Here is an 18,263-nt window from a genome sequence, read left to right as displayed (position 1 = left end):
TCCTTTCCGTTCCTTCCTGAAATTGTGACAAATATGCTCATTAAATATGGTTAATAGCGTTAACTACTGTCATGAATTTCATATTTATACACAGCAGAAATGCGCTGAACATGCGATCACACATGATTGACGTCCAGTCGTTTGCAACACTTGGTAAAGCTAAACATTAGATCATGTGTTTTTGGAGAAAAAATATCATGGAAATATGACATATTGTCCCAAAAAATCCATTTCAGAAGATGAAGTCAAGTAACGTTACGCGAGAATTGACATTTCTGTTTCTCTGGCCACTCGATTTCTTGTAAATATGTGATATTTGCCCAAAACATGTGAGGACACTTGAATATTTAGTGCCACATTACAATTTTTACTAGATTTTGTTTAAAAATAATTTAACAGATAAATAACAATATTGCTATTTACATTTCAGGAAGTGTATTCTGTTTTCTCATCATTTTACCTCGATCACAGACAATCAGAGGCTCTAAACTAGTATCGGTAAATAGATGTTATTCTTCAGTAACTAACTGTACCTGAACTCACCAGCTTCAAAGTTCCACTGAAAACACTAAAAGTTATCGTCCTTTAAAAAAAAAAAAAGCCAATGCTGAGTGGTTACATTTTCATTTCTTTTCCATTTTACTGTATTCATTTGCCTTTTTCTCTAAATAAGGGTTTGTTTCTGCTTTTATTCCTCAAAGGGAAGAATTACTTTAACCTCAAAAGGTTTGATCTAATTTGATTACAGTGCATTGTTAGGAAATTACTTTCAGCTAAATAAGTTGTACAGCATTAGTCTGTGAAACTTACCTTGTTTGTCGGCTTTGCCTCCTTCAGCAGCCATGGTCGTTAGAACCAGGAGGGCCATCACAGCCACGTGGGTCCACAGCTTCTGTCCGTTCATCCTAAAACAAAGAGGAGAGAGTCACTGGTTTTAGTTAGCGGTTTTTAAGACGTAGTTGTGAGTTAGCTCATGAGACTAGGCAATGGAATAGTTCTTGAGTTCTATCAATGTCAGCCATGGGCAACAAGTGGGGGCTACATGCTGGCCACCAGATGTAGCCATATGTCTAGTTCTGAGCAGCCTCTGAAAAAACAAAACCCATAAAACAACATGAAAAAGATGCAAAACAATGGCAAAATATACATAAAGCAACAAGAAAAATACTCAGTGACTACAAAGAAGAAAATGACGACAAAACACACGGAACAAAAACAGAATTACTCAAAATGACAACAAAAACACTCAAAATGACAACAAAAACACTCAAAATGACAACAAAAACACTCAAAACTAAAACATAAATACACAAAAATACACAAAACGACAATTGAAATACACAAAATGACCAAAAACACACAACACCACTCCAAGATACTCAAAACAACTCAAGAAACACACAAAGGACTCCAAATGTGCACTAAGTGAGGAAAAAAAGTATCAAAAAAATGACTCCAAAATCATACAAAACAATAAGAAAAACATACAAAACATCCTTTGTTCCTTTCTGTATTATTGCTCAGATTGGTCATAATTCTACACATTTTTACTCCAAGATACACAAAATGAAAACAATGACACACAAAAATACTCAAAACGACTCAAAAAATAAATTAAATGGCAATAAAACAACAAAATGGCAACAGAAACACAGCAAATGACTCCAAATATGCACTAAACGAGAAAAACAAGTACAAAAAAAATTACTCCAAAAACATACAAAACTACGGAGCCCCAGACATGACATGGTAAAAAATACTAAAATGTGGCCACAAAATAAGTCTAACGTGCGCACGAAATACTAATTTGTGGCCAGGAATTAGTATTTTGTTGCCACAAAATAATACCGCGGCTGTTGTAAACAGGAGGTTACGTGTTTTTGCCCGTTGTCAACCCTGTTTGTATTGTATCTTAAACATTTCTACAACTGGATGAGTGGTTAATATAGTGGTTGTTGCTTCATTTTCGTTCTCAGTCGTGGAGGATGGATCGGTACCGTGTCCCGACCAGGTTAAACAGACAGTTAAGACCCAGACACAGGAACTCAGGCAGACACAGAAGGTTTGATGCAGGTTTTATTCAAACAATAGTTTGTAGGTTGACAGATATGAAGAGGGTTCCCAGAGCAGAACCTCCAGAGCGCACGAACCCCTACAGGCTGGAGGAAGAACTCTGCTCCTGCTCCTCTTCTGGACACAGCAGCAAACAAACACACTGGTCAGGTTTCTAACCGCGGTCCGGCCAACCATAGACTGACTGAACCCACTGTAGTGAAGAAGTGAACCGACCCCTGCCAGCGTCAACCCCCAAAATAAATCAGCAGACTACGCCCACCGTCCTGGTCCCCCAAGGAAAACAAGCGCTCCTCCAGCTACACCAACATGTCTTCCCTGACACATATTGTACACGTGTTCATTGTTTCATGAAATTATAGTTCAGATTGTAAATTATAAAATATGAACAAGCAACACAAACGTGCATTTCCTGTTGACAACAGCTGCTGTGGTGAGTTTGCTTTGTATCTAAAAGTCCAGTGTTGTTCATGTGATGTGTCTGTACACACAGAGCTACATACACTCACTTATTAACACTTTGAACGGTTGTATTACATAAATAAAAGCAACACGGTATCCACGAGAGCATCTCAGCACCTGCTCTTCTTTGACTGCATGGACCGTTGCTGTAGCAACAAGTCGCTAACCACCAGGAACGTAGTATTTTGTAGCCACAAATTGGTAGTTTTTTTCACCATGTCATGTCTGGGGCTCCGTACAAGACATCCTTTGTTCTGGTCATTGGTCATAATTATAAATGCAGTCATGAATGATGATAACATACTAAATGACTAAAAACACACATTACTACTCCAAGATACTCAAAAAAACTCAAGAAATACACAAAACGACAACAAAAACACACAAAACAACAACAAAAACACACAAAACAACACCAATAACATACAAAACAACAACAAATATATACAAAAATACTTGAAAAAACATAAAATATGAAAGATAAAAAAAACTCACAAAACATACAAACATCCTTTGTTCTTTCCTGTATTATCGCTCAAATTGGTCATGATTCTAAATGTGGTCATGAATGATAATAATGTTGCGTTTGGATCAGACAATCACATTTTTCTGTGGCCAACGCTCAGAGGAAGGAGCTCCATCTCTGTGTAATTTCCGCTGTAGTGAATTCCAGTAGCAACGTTTTTGATTGCCTGCGTTTCTGCTGCGCTGAAACCCCGGGGATGGATTTGCTGTCATTCTGAGAGAAACCCTGTGCCAGGTGAATCAGGTCGCTGCAAAGGTTTGATTTGACTTGTCAAAACCAAACCAAAATGCTGATGCTATCAGGATGTTCAATTATCCCTGTCGTGGCAATGCGACGTGGGCGAGGAATTCATTCTTTAATCTCCATGGAGATGCTTGGTAGGTTATTTTTTTTAGATACATGTTACTTTGAAGGTTCTTTCATCACGTGTGAGTTATTCAATGAGTCCTTCATCCTGGATCCCAGCGATGTGCTAAACATTCAGGCTGTCAGTTTAACCAATCCTCTGTGGTACATTCAATCACTGCAATAGCCAATTTCCATTCATCCATCCAACCTCTCATCCTGATCCATCCATCCAACCTCTCATCCTGATCCATCCATCCAACCTCTCATCCTGATTCATCCATCCAACAGTGTAGAGTAGATATTCAAGCCAGTGTTGGATAATAGAGGAAACGTCTCTGACAGGCCACTTCATCAAATAGTTACCAGATAACTAACCAAAGACCAGCAAGACTGTCTTTGACCATGCAAGTTAATGAAGAACGTACAAAACATGATATAATGACACTGTCTGATTAAACACGGCAAGACAAGACAAAGTAGGGCAGGAGAAGATGAAAAAAAACAAAGACAAGACTGGAAAATGCAAAATAAGGGAGGGAGGAAGATAGAACAACACAAGAAAAGACAAACCTCCACAAAGGCATGACAAGATAAGGCAAGACTGGACAAAAAGAAATTAAGACAGGTCAAAAGACAGAACAAAGTGAGGCATGAAACCACAGGACAAGGTAGGACAGGAAAAGACAAACAAGACAGGACAGTACAGGACAAAAGATGACAGGTCAAAGCTTAGACGAGGCTTGACAAGATAAGGCAAGAGTTGGGAAAAGACTGGACAAAAGAAATCAAGACAGGTCAAAAGACCGGACAAGGTGAGGCACGGAAAAGATAAGCAGAAGGCAAAACTGAAAAACGCTAAATAAGAAAGGACAGGACAAGTCTATCACGGTTCTTCTGATCATCACATTCTATACCTTTCATTCTTACTCACTGGTAAACCACAAAAGCCATGATAAAGGACTGTATACATTGGTATATGAAGGCCAGGTCTTTGACTTCCCATGAGACACTCATATATGCTTGATAATGTAACATATTAATGTGAAGACTGTGTTGATCTCTTTTGTCAGCTTTAAATAATCATGCTTATTGTCAGGGGTAGAGAGTTATGTTCTTTATTTGTCACGGTGCCTTACTCTTACATTTACTAATCTTGGTCATTAAAGACTTTAAGTTCTTTAAGTGCTACTTGAAATCCCATCCAACAAACAAAGAACAGTAATTGTTTCGCTGTAATTCTTGTGGCAATTCAAGCCTTTTTATATGATTCGTTAAAGGCGGAAAGTGGAAGTCCCTTCAAGACTGATGGAGGTGTCAACCTCCATGTTCTGGATCACCTCTTTGATGCGTTTAAAGACTCCCCATTCGGCTGCTTGAACGTTTCTAGATATTAGACATCACATCCCTGTTTGATCTCTCCGCTGGTTCTGGATCAGCAGAAAACTGCTCCTTTTTCAAGCTGTTTTAATCACTGAGAGGAAATGTCTTGGTGAAAAATAGGGAGATGGCATGAGGCAATTACTGCGTGTCTGACTCCCCCAACTCTGCCCCATGCTGACGTCTTGTATGTCTGGGAGGGAATTAATGTACATTAATTTGTCATTTTCCATTCATCTTCAGACGGTTCTCCACCCTTCTTCCCACAGCTTAATGAACCCTGTATCTCTACATAGCGTAGGCCTCATAGATCAATAAATCAAAGACCATTTGCTCAACGTAAGAAACAATGTAAAAAGTTAACTTTGCTGCTTGAAAGTTTGTTTTGATCTCCACTGTAAACATTTTCTTATTGACAATGTTGGAAAGGTTTTGCACATTGCATTGTGGGATGTGGAGTCCCATAGACCAGTGGTTCTCTATTCTGGCTCAAGTAACCCCTTACTCTTACTTTTGAATACAAGTACCTCCTTTGTCCAACAACATTTTACTAGATACACTAGAAAAAAACACTATAGAGCATAAAGAATATTTAGTGCCTCCTGAATAGATATATTTCTATATTTATTATAATTTCCAGTTATGTGGTCAGTATTCAGTATATTTTTCCTCTTTTTTGGTGTTAATTGGTTGTTTCTTATGTCACTTAGTATGTTTCTCCGTTATTTTTGTAGCTATCTTGTGTACTTTTTCACTTACAGTGTCTTTGGTGTCATTTTGTGTATTTTGTTGTTTGTTGTTTTATTATTCAGTATATTTTTCTCCTATTTTGTGTGTTTTTGTTGTCGTTTTGTGAGTTGCTGGTAATATTCAGTGTGATTATACATTTTAACTACAATTAAACATAATAAAATCCCCATACTTTTAATGCTCCCATTTGTTAATTTTCCTCCCTCTCTCTGTCTCTCTTAAGTACCCCCGTAGTGCCTAGCGTACCCCCATTTGAGAAACACTGCCATAGACAGATGAATTGAAGTGTTTTTACTTCATTCTTACTGTGAATTGCTGTTTCTTGAGTTGTTTTTCACCCGAAAAGGAGGACAGTGATTGGCTTAACTCCATTTTTGTTCTATTTTGTTCCCGGTTCTCTCTATGATATCAACTCACTCCTTCTGTTCCACATCTGGCCCTGTGGGCCCACACCTGGCATGTTCATCTGGCCCACATACAACATGGAATGATGGCCCTCTGGTCCTGTTTGCCTAAACCTGGCCACAACCAAGCCATCACAATGTCAGATATCAGCCAAGGACAGACCAAATAGTAATGGTACCTGATATATGGACTCACATATAGATTAACCTGCTATAATTCAGCCAAAATTGGGCCAAGTATGTTTCACGATAACTAGTCTAGATTTGCAGCATCATATGTTGGCCACTTCGGGCTCACATCTGTTTTGTACAGGCCAGAAGAAAATCAAAAATCCTGGATCATTGCAAGATGATCTTGAAATTTGGCGTTGGAGTTTTTGGACAAACACAAGAAATCATGGTGAGAATGAAGTAAAAACACTTCTAAGCATCCGTCTACCGCATTGGTTATCAACCTTTTCAGCCCGTGACCCCCAAAATAAAGGTTCCAGAGACCGAGGACCCCTACTGCACCTTAACGTGGTTGAACACAGACATGAACATTAAAGAACAGTCATGTGGGGCATAAAGGGGACAGCTTTTGGGGGCCCATCCATAAAGCCACCTCTGAACCTGGTTCTGCTGGAGATTTCTTCCTTTTAAAAGGGAGTTGTTTCTTCCCATTTGCTTGTTATATTTTGAAAGCACTACGAGATGACTTTGGTTGTAATTTATGCTATACAAATAAAGTTCAATTGAAAATGAGGGTCCATTGTTTGGGAAATGTAATTTAAAAAGCAGGAACAATTAGTTTAAATTGGCAAGTATTGGGCATGAAAAATTGTGAATGTGGTTAACATGGCAAAAAAAGAAGCATGAAATATGGTGAAAAGAGCTTAAAAGGGTTTATAAGTACCGAAAATGTCTTGAAAGTGGAAAAATGTGATGAAAAGGCGTTGAAATTTGATGGAGAAGTGGATGAAATGGGAGTAATGTAGCAAAAATGCATTAAAAGGAGGAAAAATATGGCAAGAAAAAGTGATTAAAATAGGTTAAAATATGGCAAGTTTAGTGGAGTGTCAGAAAAAGGATAAAAATAAGCAAAAATAGGCTCAAATTGTTCAAAAAATATTATTTGTTTCATGAAGGCATCTGGCGACCCCCTCCCAGTGTCTCGTGACCCCAAATGGAGTTCTGACCCCAAGGTTGAGAACCCCTGGTATGCGGGACTCAACATCCCACAATGCAATGTGCGAAACTTTTCCGACAATGTCAATGAGAGTGTTTACAGCGGAGACCAAAACAAACTTTTGTTTGTTGTTTCCAGTAAAAGGTCTTAGATCTGTTGGTCCTACACTGTCTTTATCTGATTAAAAATGATAATTCCTAGCAGCTTTAAATCCTATATTTAATCATAAAGTGCTGTCTTACTTAATCTTGTATCTTTATCTTGTATCCATTATGACTTATTGGCCAGGCAAACCCAGCATTGAATAAATATTCATTATAACAAAGCCTAGAACTCGTCTGATAGTCTCAGGAAGAAAACCTGTGCAAACAGCCAGGATGAAGATCAGCTTTAAAAAAAATAGGCATGGAAGCATTTCCAAAGATAAGAGAGACGTTCCCTTCCCGTGAAAACGAGGAGCTCTTGATGCAGAAAAGGATGATGAAGTAAAAGACTTCATACACTTGGTTTAAGGAGAAAAAATCTCTCCAATCTTTTAATGGCTTAACCTTTCCTTTACAGACGGGACGGCTATGGATTGTCATTCTGAAGGAGTCGATAGATTAAACACGTGTCGTCGCGTTAAGGGAACTTCTGAAGCTGCACGGATATCGCAGTGGACGACGAGGTGAGTCGGATCATCTGTAGGATTTAACAGCAGACGGTTCACTGTGATAAAAACCTCAGAGCAACAGGTCATTGTTTCTATTCCCACTCTACTGTTTGTCTAGATACTTTTCACCCTCGGAACCATGAAAATGACTTTGTACATGTGTCTAATCATTCTTTCAGAGTAAAAGTGTGTTTTTACATCAGCAATCAGGTGAAGTGAAGACACCTGTGCTAATGAAGGCAGAAGAAGCACAAAGGACTTCAGCTCAAGGTCCTGCAAAGATGCTCCTGGTAAGAACATGTGTTTATTTGTTTATTTGATGTGGACGTCACAATTACCCAGATGTATTGTTTTATGTGTGTTAGCCCATGTGCTAATTTACACAGGAGGCTTTTAAAAGGTTTAATGTAACAGAAATAATGAGAGAGTAAGGAGGAAATCTGCGCTGCACAAAACATTACAACAATAAAATAAAATCAATATTCAAAGGTTATAGGGCAGAGGCAACACAGAGGTAAAACTATGAATGTGAACATTTGTTTTGATCTGCCATTCTTTGCATACGCAGCGCCCCTCATTGGCCAGTTTAGGTCACGTGATGGGTGCACCATGTAACTTAAAGTTCTGCCAGTTGTTTTTTAACTAATATTTACTTTTAGCTACCCGCTAACCCTTTTATTTTAGCCCTATCCCTATTTCTAACTAAGGAGATACCCTAAAATGTTTGTTTTTGTCGGATATGCATTTTAGAAAAATGAAAAAATATATAAGACAAAAGTGGGATTTGAACCCACATTAGCAGAAGGAAGAAACCTTGTGTGCGGCACCTTAGACAACCGGAAACGTACCCACAGTCCCAGGGGCTATGGCTACGTTTAAAAGAAGTCCTGCAACAAAAAGCTCAGGAATCAACCAAAGGATTATTATTCATCTTTAAAGTGTTACTAAACCCCTGCTTTCTGCTGACCTGCCAATGGGCGTTACTGCTGTAGCACACGATGTGTCTATAAATACGCACGCGATGTGTCTGTAAATACGCACGCGATGTGTCTGTAAATACGCACGCGACGTGTCTGTAAACACGCACGCGACGTGTCTGTAACTACGCACGCGACGTGTCTGTAAATACGCATGCGACGTGTCTGTAAATACGCACGCGACGTGTCTGTAAATACGCACGCGACGTGTCTAAATACGCACGCGACGTGTCTAAATACGCACGCGATGTGTCTAAATACGCACGCGACGTGTCTAAATACGCACGCGACGTGTCTGTCAATACGCGCGCGACATGTCTGTAAATACACGCGCGACGTGTCTGTAAATACGCGCGCGACGTGTCTGTAAATACGCATGCGATGTGTCTGTAAATACCCGCGCGATGTGTCTGTCAATACGCACGCGATGTGTCTGTAAATACACACATAGCTTAATGAACCCACTGATTAGACCAGAATCTGCTCTTTTATAAAAGCACAGTCTAAAATATCACCACATTAGAGCGTAGCTGTTTTACACAGAGCATTACACTACTGCATTAAAACTGTCAATCAATGCTCACTGAGGGCTGTGATTGGAGGAAACCCTCCTCCTTCCTCTCAGCTTTTATAGGAGGGGCGGGGCTAACAGTGAAAGTTGGTGACTTGCAATAGTCACGATAATCTGTTTCAGCCAATAGCAAAACTCAATTGTTAAAATGTTAAAAGTTGGACTAGAAGATCAATCAACAGCACTACCTAATAATACCCATATATATATATATATATATATATATGTGTGTGTATTCAGCAGGAACAAGTGGGTTTGAGGTTTAGTCGTTAAATTGTCTCAAAAATATCATTATGTTTTCTTCAATGGTGGAAGAATTTGTTTATTTCTGAAAGATTTAAACAGTTTAAAGTTCAAACGGATTCACCACATACGCGAGGTGGTAAAAGTGTCGTCGTTTGGAAGGACACTGAACCCTAAGTGGCTCACAATGGTTGGCAGCTCTGTCCCATTGGTGTGTGAATGAGTTGATATATGAAGCGCTTTGACAATACATCAGTGTGGAGATAAAGCACTATATAAATCAAGTTCATTTACAATCAAAAAGAATTCCATCATGAAAGAAAGAAAACACTAAAAAGAGGAAAAAGAAGTGGACAAATATTAAAACAATCAAAACCAAACTCTATTGACTGGGGTTGTCCCAATTTAATATTGATATCTTGTCTAAAATGTCCAATAAAAGCACTCGGATACATTAGAGACTCTATTCTATTCTGTTTGAATAATATCACTTAATCTTTTTCTAACGTTCCACACGACAAAATAAGTAATAAATGTATGTATGATTCATGGTTATATCAGATCAGATCAATGTCTATCAGCCGATACTCAAGGTTGCAATATTGGTTTTGTATTGGAAGTGAAAAAGTTTTTGAACTTCTCACTAAGTCACGTCCTATACCCGACTATGTCAGCACCACATTTCTACGTCTGATTGAGTTTTCTTTCTGTATTCAGTAGAAGAAAGAAAGTGTGAAGAATTCAATAAGTCATCGTTGTTTCTGAGAGTGAAACCATAGAGCAGGAGTTATTATTCATTCCTCAGGGTACCCTGACATGGTAAAAAGTGATCGTTAAAGCAGGATATTGTCTGTACACCTGAGGATAAAGTGAAGTAAAACTTCTGAAACTTAAAAATGGTGATGGACTAATCCCAGATATATCTAACTGTAATAAAAAGGTCAATGTATCTTTAGTAGGTTCTGCAGGAGGCCTGTGAACAAGCTGCTCTTTTTAATAATGTCACAATCAGGACATGTTGGACGATGGTCACACTGTAAAGATTTATTTTGGGGCCTAAAGATTATCACTTCAACTAAAAGATTTGACTTTACAACCTTGGCTATCAAGTAAAATTTGATCTCCACCATAAACTGTTTATTGACCTTTTTGGATGATGTTCTATGAATCTGTGATAACCACGTGTATTAATTTACCTCAATAATATCCACTGTTATCCAGGACGTTTATTATTATTATTTCCACCATAGTCATCTGAAAGATGTAAATCCTTATTTTAATCAGAAATCGAATGAATTAAAAGTGACCAGAAATGGTGGAAAAGGTGGTGAAATGGAATTTTAAAAACCACAGAAATTGGTTAAAAGACAAAAAAGTGGTTAAAAAAGGGTTGAAAGTGTCAATATTGGCTTAAAAGTGGCAGATGGGGTTCTGTCATTTAAAACGTAGGAATTATTAATTTAAACTGGCAAATAATGGGCATGACAAACTGTGAATGAGATTAAATTGGCAATAATGAGCAAGAATTATGGTGAGAAAAGGTTAAAAGTTACAATAATGGGTCAACATATGCAACATTAGGTGGAAAAGTGGTGGAAAGGGTTTATAAGTGCTGAAAATGTTTTGAAAGTGGAAAGAATGTACAGAAAAGGCATTGAAATGTGATAAAAGTAATGTAGCAAAAATGCTTTGAATGGAGCAAAAATATGGCACAAAAAGTGACGCAAATAGATTAAAATATGGCAAATTTGGTATAAAAATGAGCAAAATGGGCTCAAATATTCACAGTATCTGGCGACCCCCTTCAAGAGAACCCCTGCTCTACGGAACTCCAGATCCCACAATGCAATGTGTGAAACATTTTATGACGATGTCATAAAGAGTGTTTACAGTGGAAATCAAAACTAACTTTCCCACAATTTGATTTAAAAAAACAAACAAACAAAAAAACATACAATAAAACAGCTTTTTAAGGGGTTGAATATAAAAATGAAAAATGGCTAAAATTACCCAGAACCCAACAGGGTTAAATATACACTTTATAATCAAATTCATAAAGTGACACTTTTATATCTTCCTATGTATCGTTGACATGTTAGGAGTTTATTAAATCAATATAAACATTATTCACATGCAGAGAATACACCTCTCACCATATGTCTCTAATTAAAATCACTTTAGCACGTAATGTGCATTAGCACGTAATGTGCATTAGCACTAACAATTCCCTGTGATGTTATCATAAGACACATGTATGCATTTAATATCACTTGACGAATGAATTAAACATGTTATAATAACTCTCGCCCACTCTAAGCTTAAGTTGTGTGAGGTTTCCAAATGCGACATTCACACGCTCTTTACAGCTGTGTGGTCATAAGTAACTCTATGTATCATTAAATCCTGCAGGAGAGAGAAATAAAGTATTTCCACCAAGGCAGAGGTTCTCAACATGTGGGTCATAATTATGATCCACTTGATTTATACATGAAGTCGTGCACATAGCGGCTATAGCTAGCATTCTTTGACAAGCCTAAAGAGGTGAAAGTAATGGATTACAAGTACTCACGTTACTGTAATCAAGTTGCTTTTATGGTACTTGTACTTCTTTGAGTATATTTTTAAATCAGTCATTTTACTTGTACTTAAGTACATTTTATAAGAAGAAAAGTAATTTTTTACATTTCTACACCCAACTGTTAGAGTAAACAATCACATGCATCACAACCAACCAATCAGATTAAACGTAATGCACCACATCATGGCCGACCAATCAGATTAAACATAATGCACCACAACATAGCCGACCAATCAGATTAAACGTAATGCACCACAACATAGCCGACCAATCAGATTAAACATAATGCACCACAACATAGCCGACCAATCAGATTAAACATAATGCACCACAACATAGCCGACCAATCAGATTAAACGTAATGCACCACATCATAGCCGACCAATCAGATTAAACGTAATGCACCACATCATAGCCGACCAATCAGATTAAACGTAATGCACCACATCATAGCCGACCAATCAGATTAAACGTAATGCACCACATCATAGCCGACCAATCAGATTAAACGTAATGCATCACATCATAGCCGACCAATCAGATTAAATGTAATGCACCACATCATAGCCGACCAATCAGATTAAACGTAATGCACCACATCATAGCCGACCAATCAGATTAAACGTAATGCACCACATCATAGCCGACCAATCAGATTAAACGTAATGCACCACATCATAGCCGACCAATCAGATTAAACGTAATGCACCACATCATAGCCGACCAATCAGATTAAACGTAATGCATCACATCATAGCCGACCAATCAGATTAAACGTAATGCACCACATCATAGCCGACCAATCAGATTAAACGTAATGCACCACATCATAGCCGACCAATCAGATTAAACGTAATGCACCACATCATAGCCGACCAATCAGATTAAACGTAATGCACCACATCATAGCCGACCAATCATAGCCGACCAATCAGATTAAACGTAATGCACCACATCATAGCCGACCAATCAGATTAAACGTAATGCACCACATCATAGCCGACCAATCAGATTAAACGTAATGCACCACATCATAGCCGACCAATCAGATTAAACGTAATGCACCACATCATAGCCGACCAATCAGATTAAACGTAATGCATCACATCATAGCCGACCAATCAGATTAAACGTAATGCACCACATCATAGCCGACCAATCAGATTAAACGTAATGCATCACATCATAGCCGACCAATCAGATTAAACGTAATGCACCACATCATAGCCGACCAATCAGATTAAACGTAATGCACCACATCATAGCGACCAATCAGATTAAACGTAATGCACCACATCATAGCCAACCAATCAGATTAAACGTAATGCACCACATCATAGCCGACCAATCAGATTAAACGTAATGCATCACATCATAGCCGACCAATCAGATTAAACGTAATGCACCACATCATAGCCGACCAATCAGATTAAACGTAATGCACCACATCATAGCCGACCAATCAGATTAAACGTAATGCACCACATCATAGCCGACCAATCATAGCCAACCAATCAGATTAAACATAATGCACCACAACATAGCCGACCAATCAGATTAAACGTAATGCACCACATCATAGCCGACCAATCAGATTAAACGTAATGCACAGCGCCACAACAGCCACAACTGCTGGTTATTTTCTTAGTTTTAGTTCATAAACGTAGGTATACTTAGAGCCTGTGAATTTTTTTTATTTTTATTTTGAATTAAAATCATTGGTGTTATTTTATTTTCAAAAAGAATTGTAGATTTTGACAAACCTTTTATTTTATACAGATGTCTTTGTTAAAAATAAACTATGTTCCAGTTGTGGTAGATTTGGTTTCTTCCTTTTTAAGTTTATAATGAGATGTTTACTGAATGTAAGGGAACCGTGGAAAGATTTATTACCAAAAATAAACATGAAAGTAACTGGTAACTTTTACTTTGAGTACTATTGAATTGAGATCATTTGTACTTGTACTTGAGTAGAATACATCAGTACTCTTTATAGCTCTGGCCACCACTATGTCCTTGTAATGAAGTGAGATGTAAAACCACCACTTGGGAGGTTTTTCCTTCTCCCAGAGACAAAAAGGGGGGAAAAGGTTATTTTTTCAGTTTATGAGTTCTCCGAGAATTTTCCCGCGAGTATGACATGAGGCGGTTATCACCCCGGTGCAGAGAAACATAAACCTGTGTTACATTAACAATCCGGTGATAAAAGGTTTGCACTGAGGGATGTGGTAAATCATACACTCCACGTTGAAAGAAGCCATTAGGAGAAGCTGCCAGTGAGGCAAAGTGAATAATTTCACAATAAAACGCCTTCATTGGGGGTTTCTCACCTTTTCAGCTGGAAAGGATCCGAGGCAAAATGGCACACACACACACACACACACACACACACACACTTCCCCATGTGTGTGAAAAGGTCACAGAGGTGGTGGGGGGTGGTTCGTGTGTGTGTGTGTGTGTGTGTGTGTGTGTGTGTGTGTGTGTGTGTGTGTGTGTGTGTGTGTGTGTGTGTGTGTGTGTGTGTGTGTGTGTGTGTGTGTGTGTGTGTGTGTGTGTGTGTGTGTGTGTGTGTGTGTGTAGGATCCCACAGTGAGCCAATGAGTAGATTACAAGATTTCATTTATCAGACGCTTTTATCCAAAGTGACGTACAACACAAACACTTACGGTCTACGCTACGAACCGTTTCACCACCACCACCACCACAACATCAATCAACAAAAAAAACAAGTTGTGTTATCTGAGAACTGAGCAGTTTAAACCCTGAATAGGATTATTGAATGACGTTGTCAAGTGTTTTTGCTGAATCACTGTTAAAGATGCATTGCTGACTCATCATTTGATCATTTTTGCTTTGTTATGTTTTAGTATTGCGGCTGAATAATAGTTTAAATAAAGTTGCTGAGTCATTTCTTAGGAATTGTTGCTGAGTCAGGGTCTGACTATTCTTGCCAATTCATAGTTGAAGTATAGTTGAAGAGACGTGGGTTAAGTTTTGTTGCTTACCCGTAGTCTAAATATTGTTGCTGAGTCATAGTCTAAATATTGTTGCTGAGTCATAGTCTAAATATTGTTGCTGAGTCATGTTCTATGTGTTGTTGCTGAGTAATAATTTGGGTATTGTTACCTACCAACGGTCTAAATATTGTTGCAGTCATGGGCTAACATTTTTCTGAGTCATGTTCTATGTATCGTTGCTGAGTCACAATTTGAGTATTATTACCTATCCATGGTCTAAATATTGTTGCTGTGTCATGGTCTATGTATCGTTGCTGAGTCACAATTTGAGTATTATTACCTATCCATGGTCTAAATATTGTTGCTGTGTCATGGTCTATTTATAGTTGCTGAGTAACGATTTGGGTATTGTTAGCTAGCCACAGTCTAAATATTGTTGCTGAGTCATGGTCTATGTATGTGCAGCATCTTCGCAATGTTTTTTTGCTCGCAGAAAATTATTTTTTTTTGCATTCTGAAAAATGTCTGTTCACACAAAATTTGTCATTTTTTTTTACTTTTACAAGGTGATGATGAGGTTAATCCTGCAGGTAAATGTGATTTAATCAACTCGTCATTACGGCAAAAAAATGTTCATTTAGTGTTTTTCTAAAGCCCTTTAATATGTTTCCTGTTCTCCACCCAGCCTATAGAGGGCGCTCTGCTGGAACAAACTGTTCAACCTTTCCTAGTTTTGTTGCTAATTCTTTATTTCTATCATGATCTTCACATTAAACTCCATCCATTCACTGTGTTGTGGATTCAAACTCTGACTCAAGTTCAGACAAAAGCTGTTTCTGAGCCGACAAAAAATGGAACGAGGCCTTGGGTGGTTTGGGATCCTCCACACACACACACACACACACACACACACACACACACACACACACACACACACACACACACAGCATTGCTCATGCCTGGATTAAAGCATGAATCAGCGCTCTGGTAACCCACATGCACCACCTACACTGAGACGTTCCTCCTTCTTCTCACAGTGTAAAGTATGATGTTATATTGGTGCCACAAAGACTGAAGACTGTAATGCTCATGCTCAACACTGCACAGCATTACAAAATAAAGCTGATACATGTTTAACTAATATGAAGAGCAGAAGAAGTCTTTGCTCAAGCACTGACACATTTTGCTCGTAAAGATTTTATTTTCGCTTTCACAAAGTTTGTTTTTGCCTGTTTTGGATTTTTTTTTTTGCTCACGCAAAATTTGCCAATGCATTTTGACGATTCAAGAACAGCATTTATGTTTTGCTTGTTTGGGATTTCATTTTGCTTGTGCAAAACTTCTAGGTTTGTGCAGATTTTTACTCTCTAAGCGCGAAATTTGTTTGTTTTCGCTCGAGCTAAATCTGTCTTTTGTCACGCAAAATGTCTCGTTTGCTCACAAAAAAATGTTTTCTGGATGCAAAAAATTTGTCTTCGCTCAGACAAAAAATTATCTTTGCTCGAGCAAAATGTATTATTTGTTCGGCAAAATTTCTTCTTTGGTCAAAACTGGTCTTTGCCCACGCAAAAAAAAAAACATGGCTCGCACAAGCATTTTTTTTTGCTCAAGCAGAATTTTTTTTATTTTTTTTTTTGTCTTACTCACACAAAATTTTGATTGCACAATTTTTGATTTTACTTGAGTATAATTAATTTATTTTCCGACAAATTAAATTATTTGCTTATGCAAAATTATTATTTTTTTGCTCAAGTATAATATTTTTATTTTGCTTGTATAATTTTTATTTCACTTGCAAATAAAAAAATTTTTGTGCTGACAATTTTTTTTTTTTGTAAAATGTCTTCTTCACTCACAAAATGTACCATAGATAATATGTGTTGTTTTTTTGTTGAAGGTGAAGGTAAAAGATAAATGTTGTAATTCCATGAACAGCCGAATTAAAATCAACACAGGGCTAAGATTAGCGATGCTAACAGCTTCATAGAGTTCTGTTGCTCGTGTGCAGTTGTCCTTTTACTGCGTGACGCTCGTTACTGATGTCGACGTCTCTTTTCTCATTTCCAACCAACAAACTGGAACCTGCTCCGAGCTGGACTTCCAGCTCCATCTGTTGTACATCTGCTCCTTCATCAGGCGCACAATCTGATTTATTTGTATGCAAATGCTGCACATTATTTATTCGGACGAGGGACTCTGTTGAGTTTAGCCTGGAGAGTTTACGAGACATGCTTTCGAACAAACTAACATTTGTTCAGGACTTGTGTTGCCAGATTGGAAGGTTTCCCACCCAAAAAAGTCACAAATGCGAGTAAACAAAGGAGAATAAAATTTACTTCTGTGGAGTTTGTGATTGTCAACTCATTAGATGTTTATTAAAAGGTGCAGTGCTTTAATTTATAGGAGCTGCAAATTGGTTCCTACCTTTTTGAATCACTACATTTTTCAGTATTTACCTTTGTTTACGGTCCTTTGAAGAAAATCTCTAACTTCAAAGCAGTTTATGTTTGGGTTTTTTATACAAATGTGTTTTTATAAGTGGTGCAGGCTTTTATAAGTGGGTCTTGTTTGCTAAAATTATAACAACAACAAAAAAAAGCAGGAGGAGCACCAAATGGATGACTGTTAGTAGGAGGGAAAACAAGAAGAACAGCAGATGAAGTCAAGAAAAGGTAAACAGAAAGAAGAAGAACAAAGAAAACAAATAGTCCATCGGAAGAAATGTTTACGTTGTTTTTCATTCGCGTTCTTTACGTCTCCTCCAACAATAACTGCAGCCATCTGTGAGTAAAGCTGTGACAGCAACTGTATTTATTTAATACCTGAATTGACTAGATTTGAGTTAAACATTGTTATCAGGGACTGGTTGTGGTAAAAAAAAAAAAAAAAAACAAAAAACAGACGATTTAAGAACTTTTAAAATTGTTGCGCGATAATTCACTTATTTGCAAAAGTTTACAAGTTGAATTTTTGTTTTCCAATGGGAATCATTAGCTTTGTTTCTAATTTGTTATCACGGCTTCTCTTCACTGCATTTGTATAAGTAGGATTAAATATCAATCATTAGGGTGAGAAGTTTTGACTGTGAGTGTTGGTGACTTTCATTTAGTGGTGAAAAAAACATTGGGGAATATTTGTTGTTTATCTTTGAGTGGATCCCCAGAGCTTTGCTCAATG

At 37.8% G+C, this 18,263-nt stretch overlaps 1 protein-coding gene across 1 annotated transcript in view; it reads right to left on the bottom strand.

Annotated features, from left to right (window-relative positions):
• ptn (pleiotrophin) overlaps window positions 1-18,263 on the bottom strand; it is a 65,604-nt gene that overhangs the window by 23,426 nt on the left and 23,915 nt on the right. The window contains exon 2 of the mRNA XM_028451238.1: window positions 811-905. Within this exon, the coding sequence (XP_028307039.1) occupies window positions 811-905 (95 nt within the window). The remainder of the gene's footprint in view (window positions 1-810; window positions 906-18,263) is intronic.

The sequence above is a fragment of the Gouania willdenowi genome, chromosome 6 (genome assembly GCF_900634775.1).
Source record: "Gouania willdenowi chromosome 6, fGouWil2.1, whole genome shotgun sequence".
Lineage (NCBI taxonomy): Eukaryota > Metazoa > Chordata > Actinopteri > Blenniiformes > Gobiesocidae > Gouania > Gouania willdenowi.
This window is presented reverse-complemented; position numbering and strand designations above follow the sequence as displayed.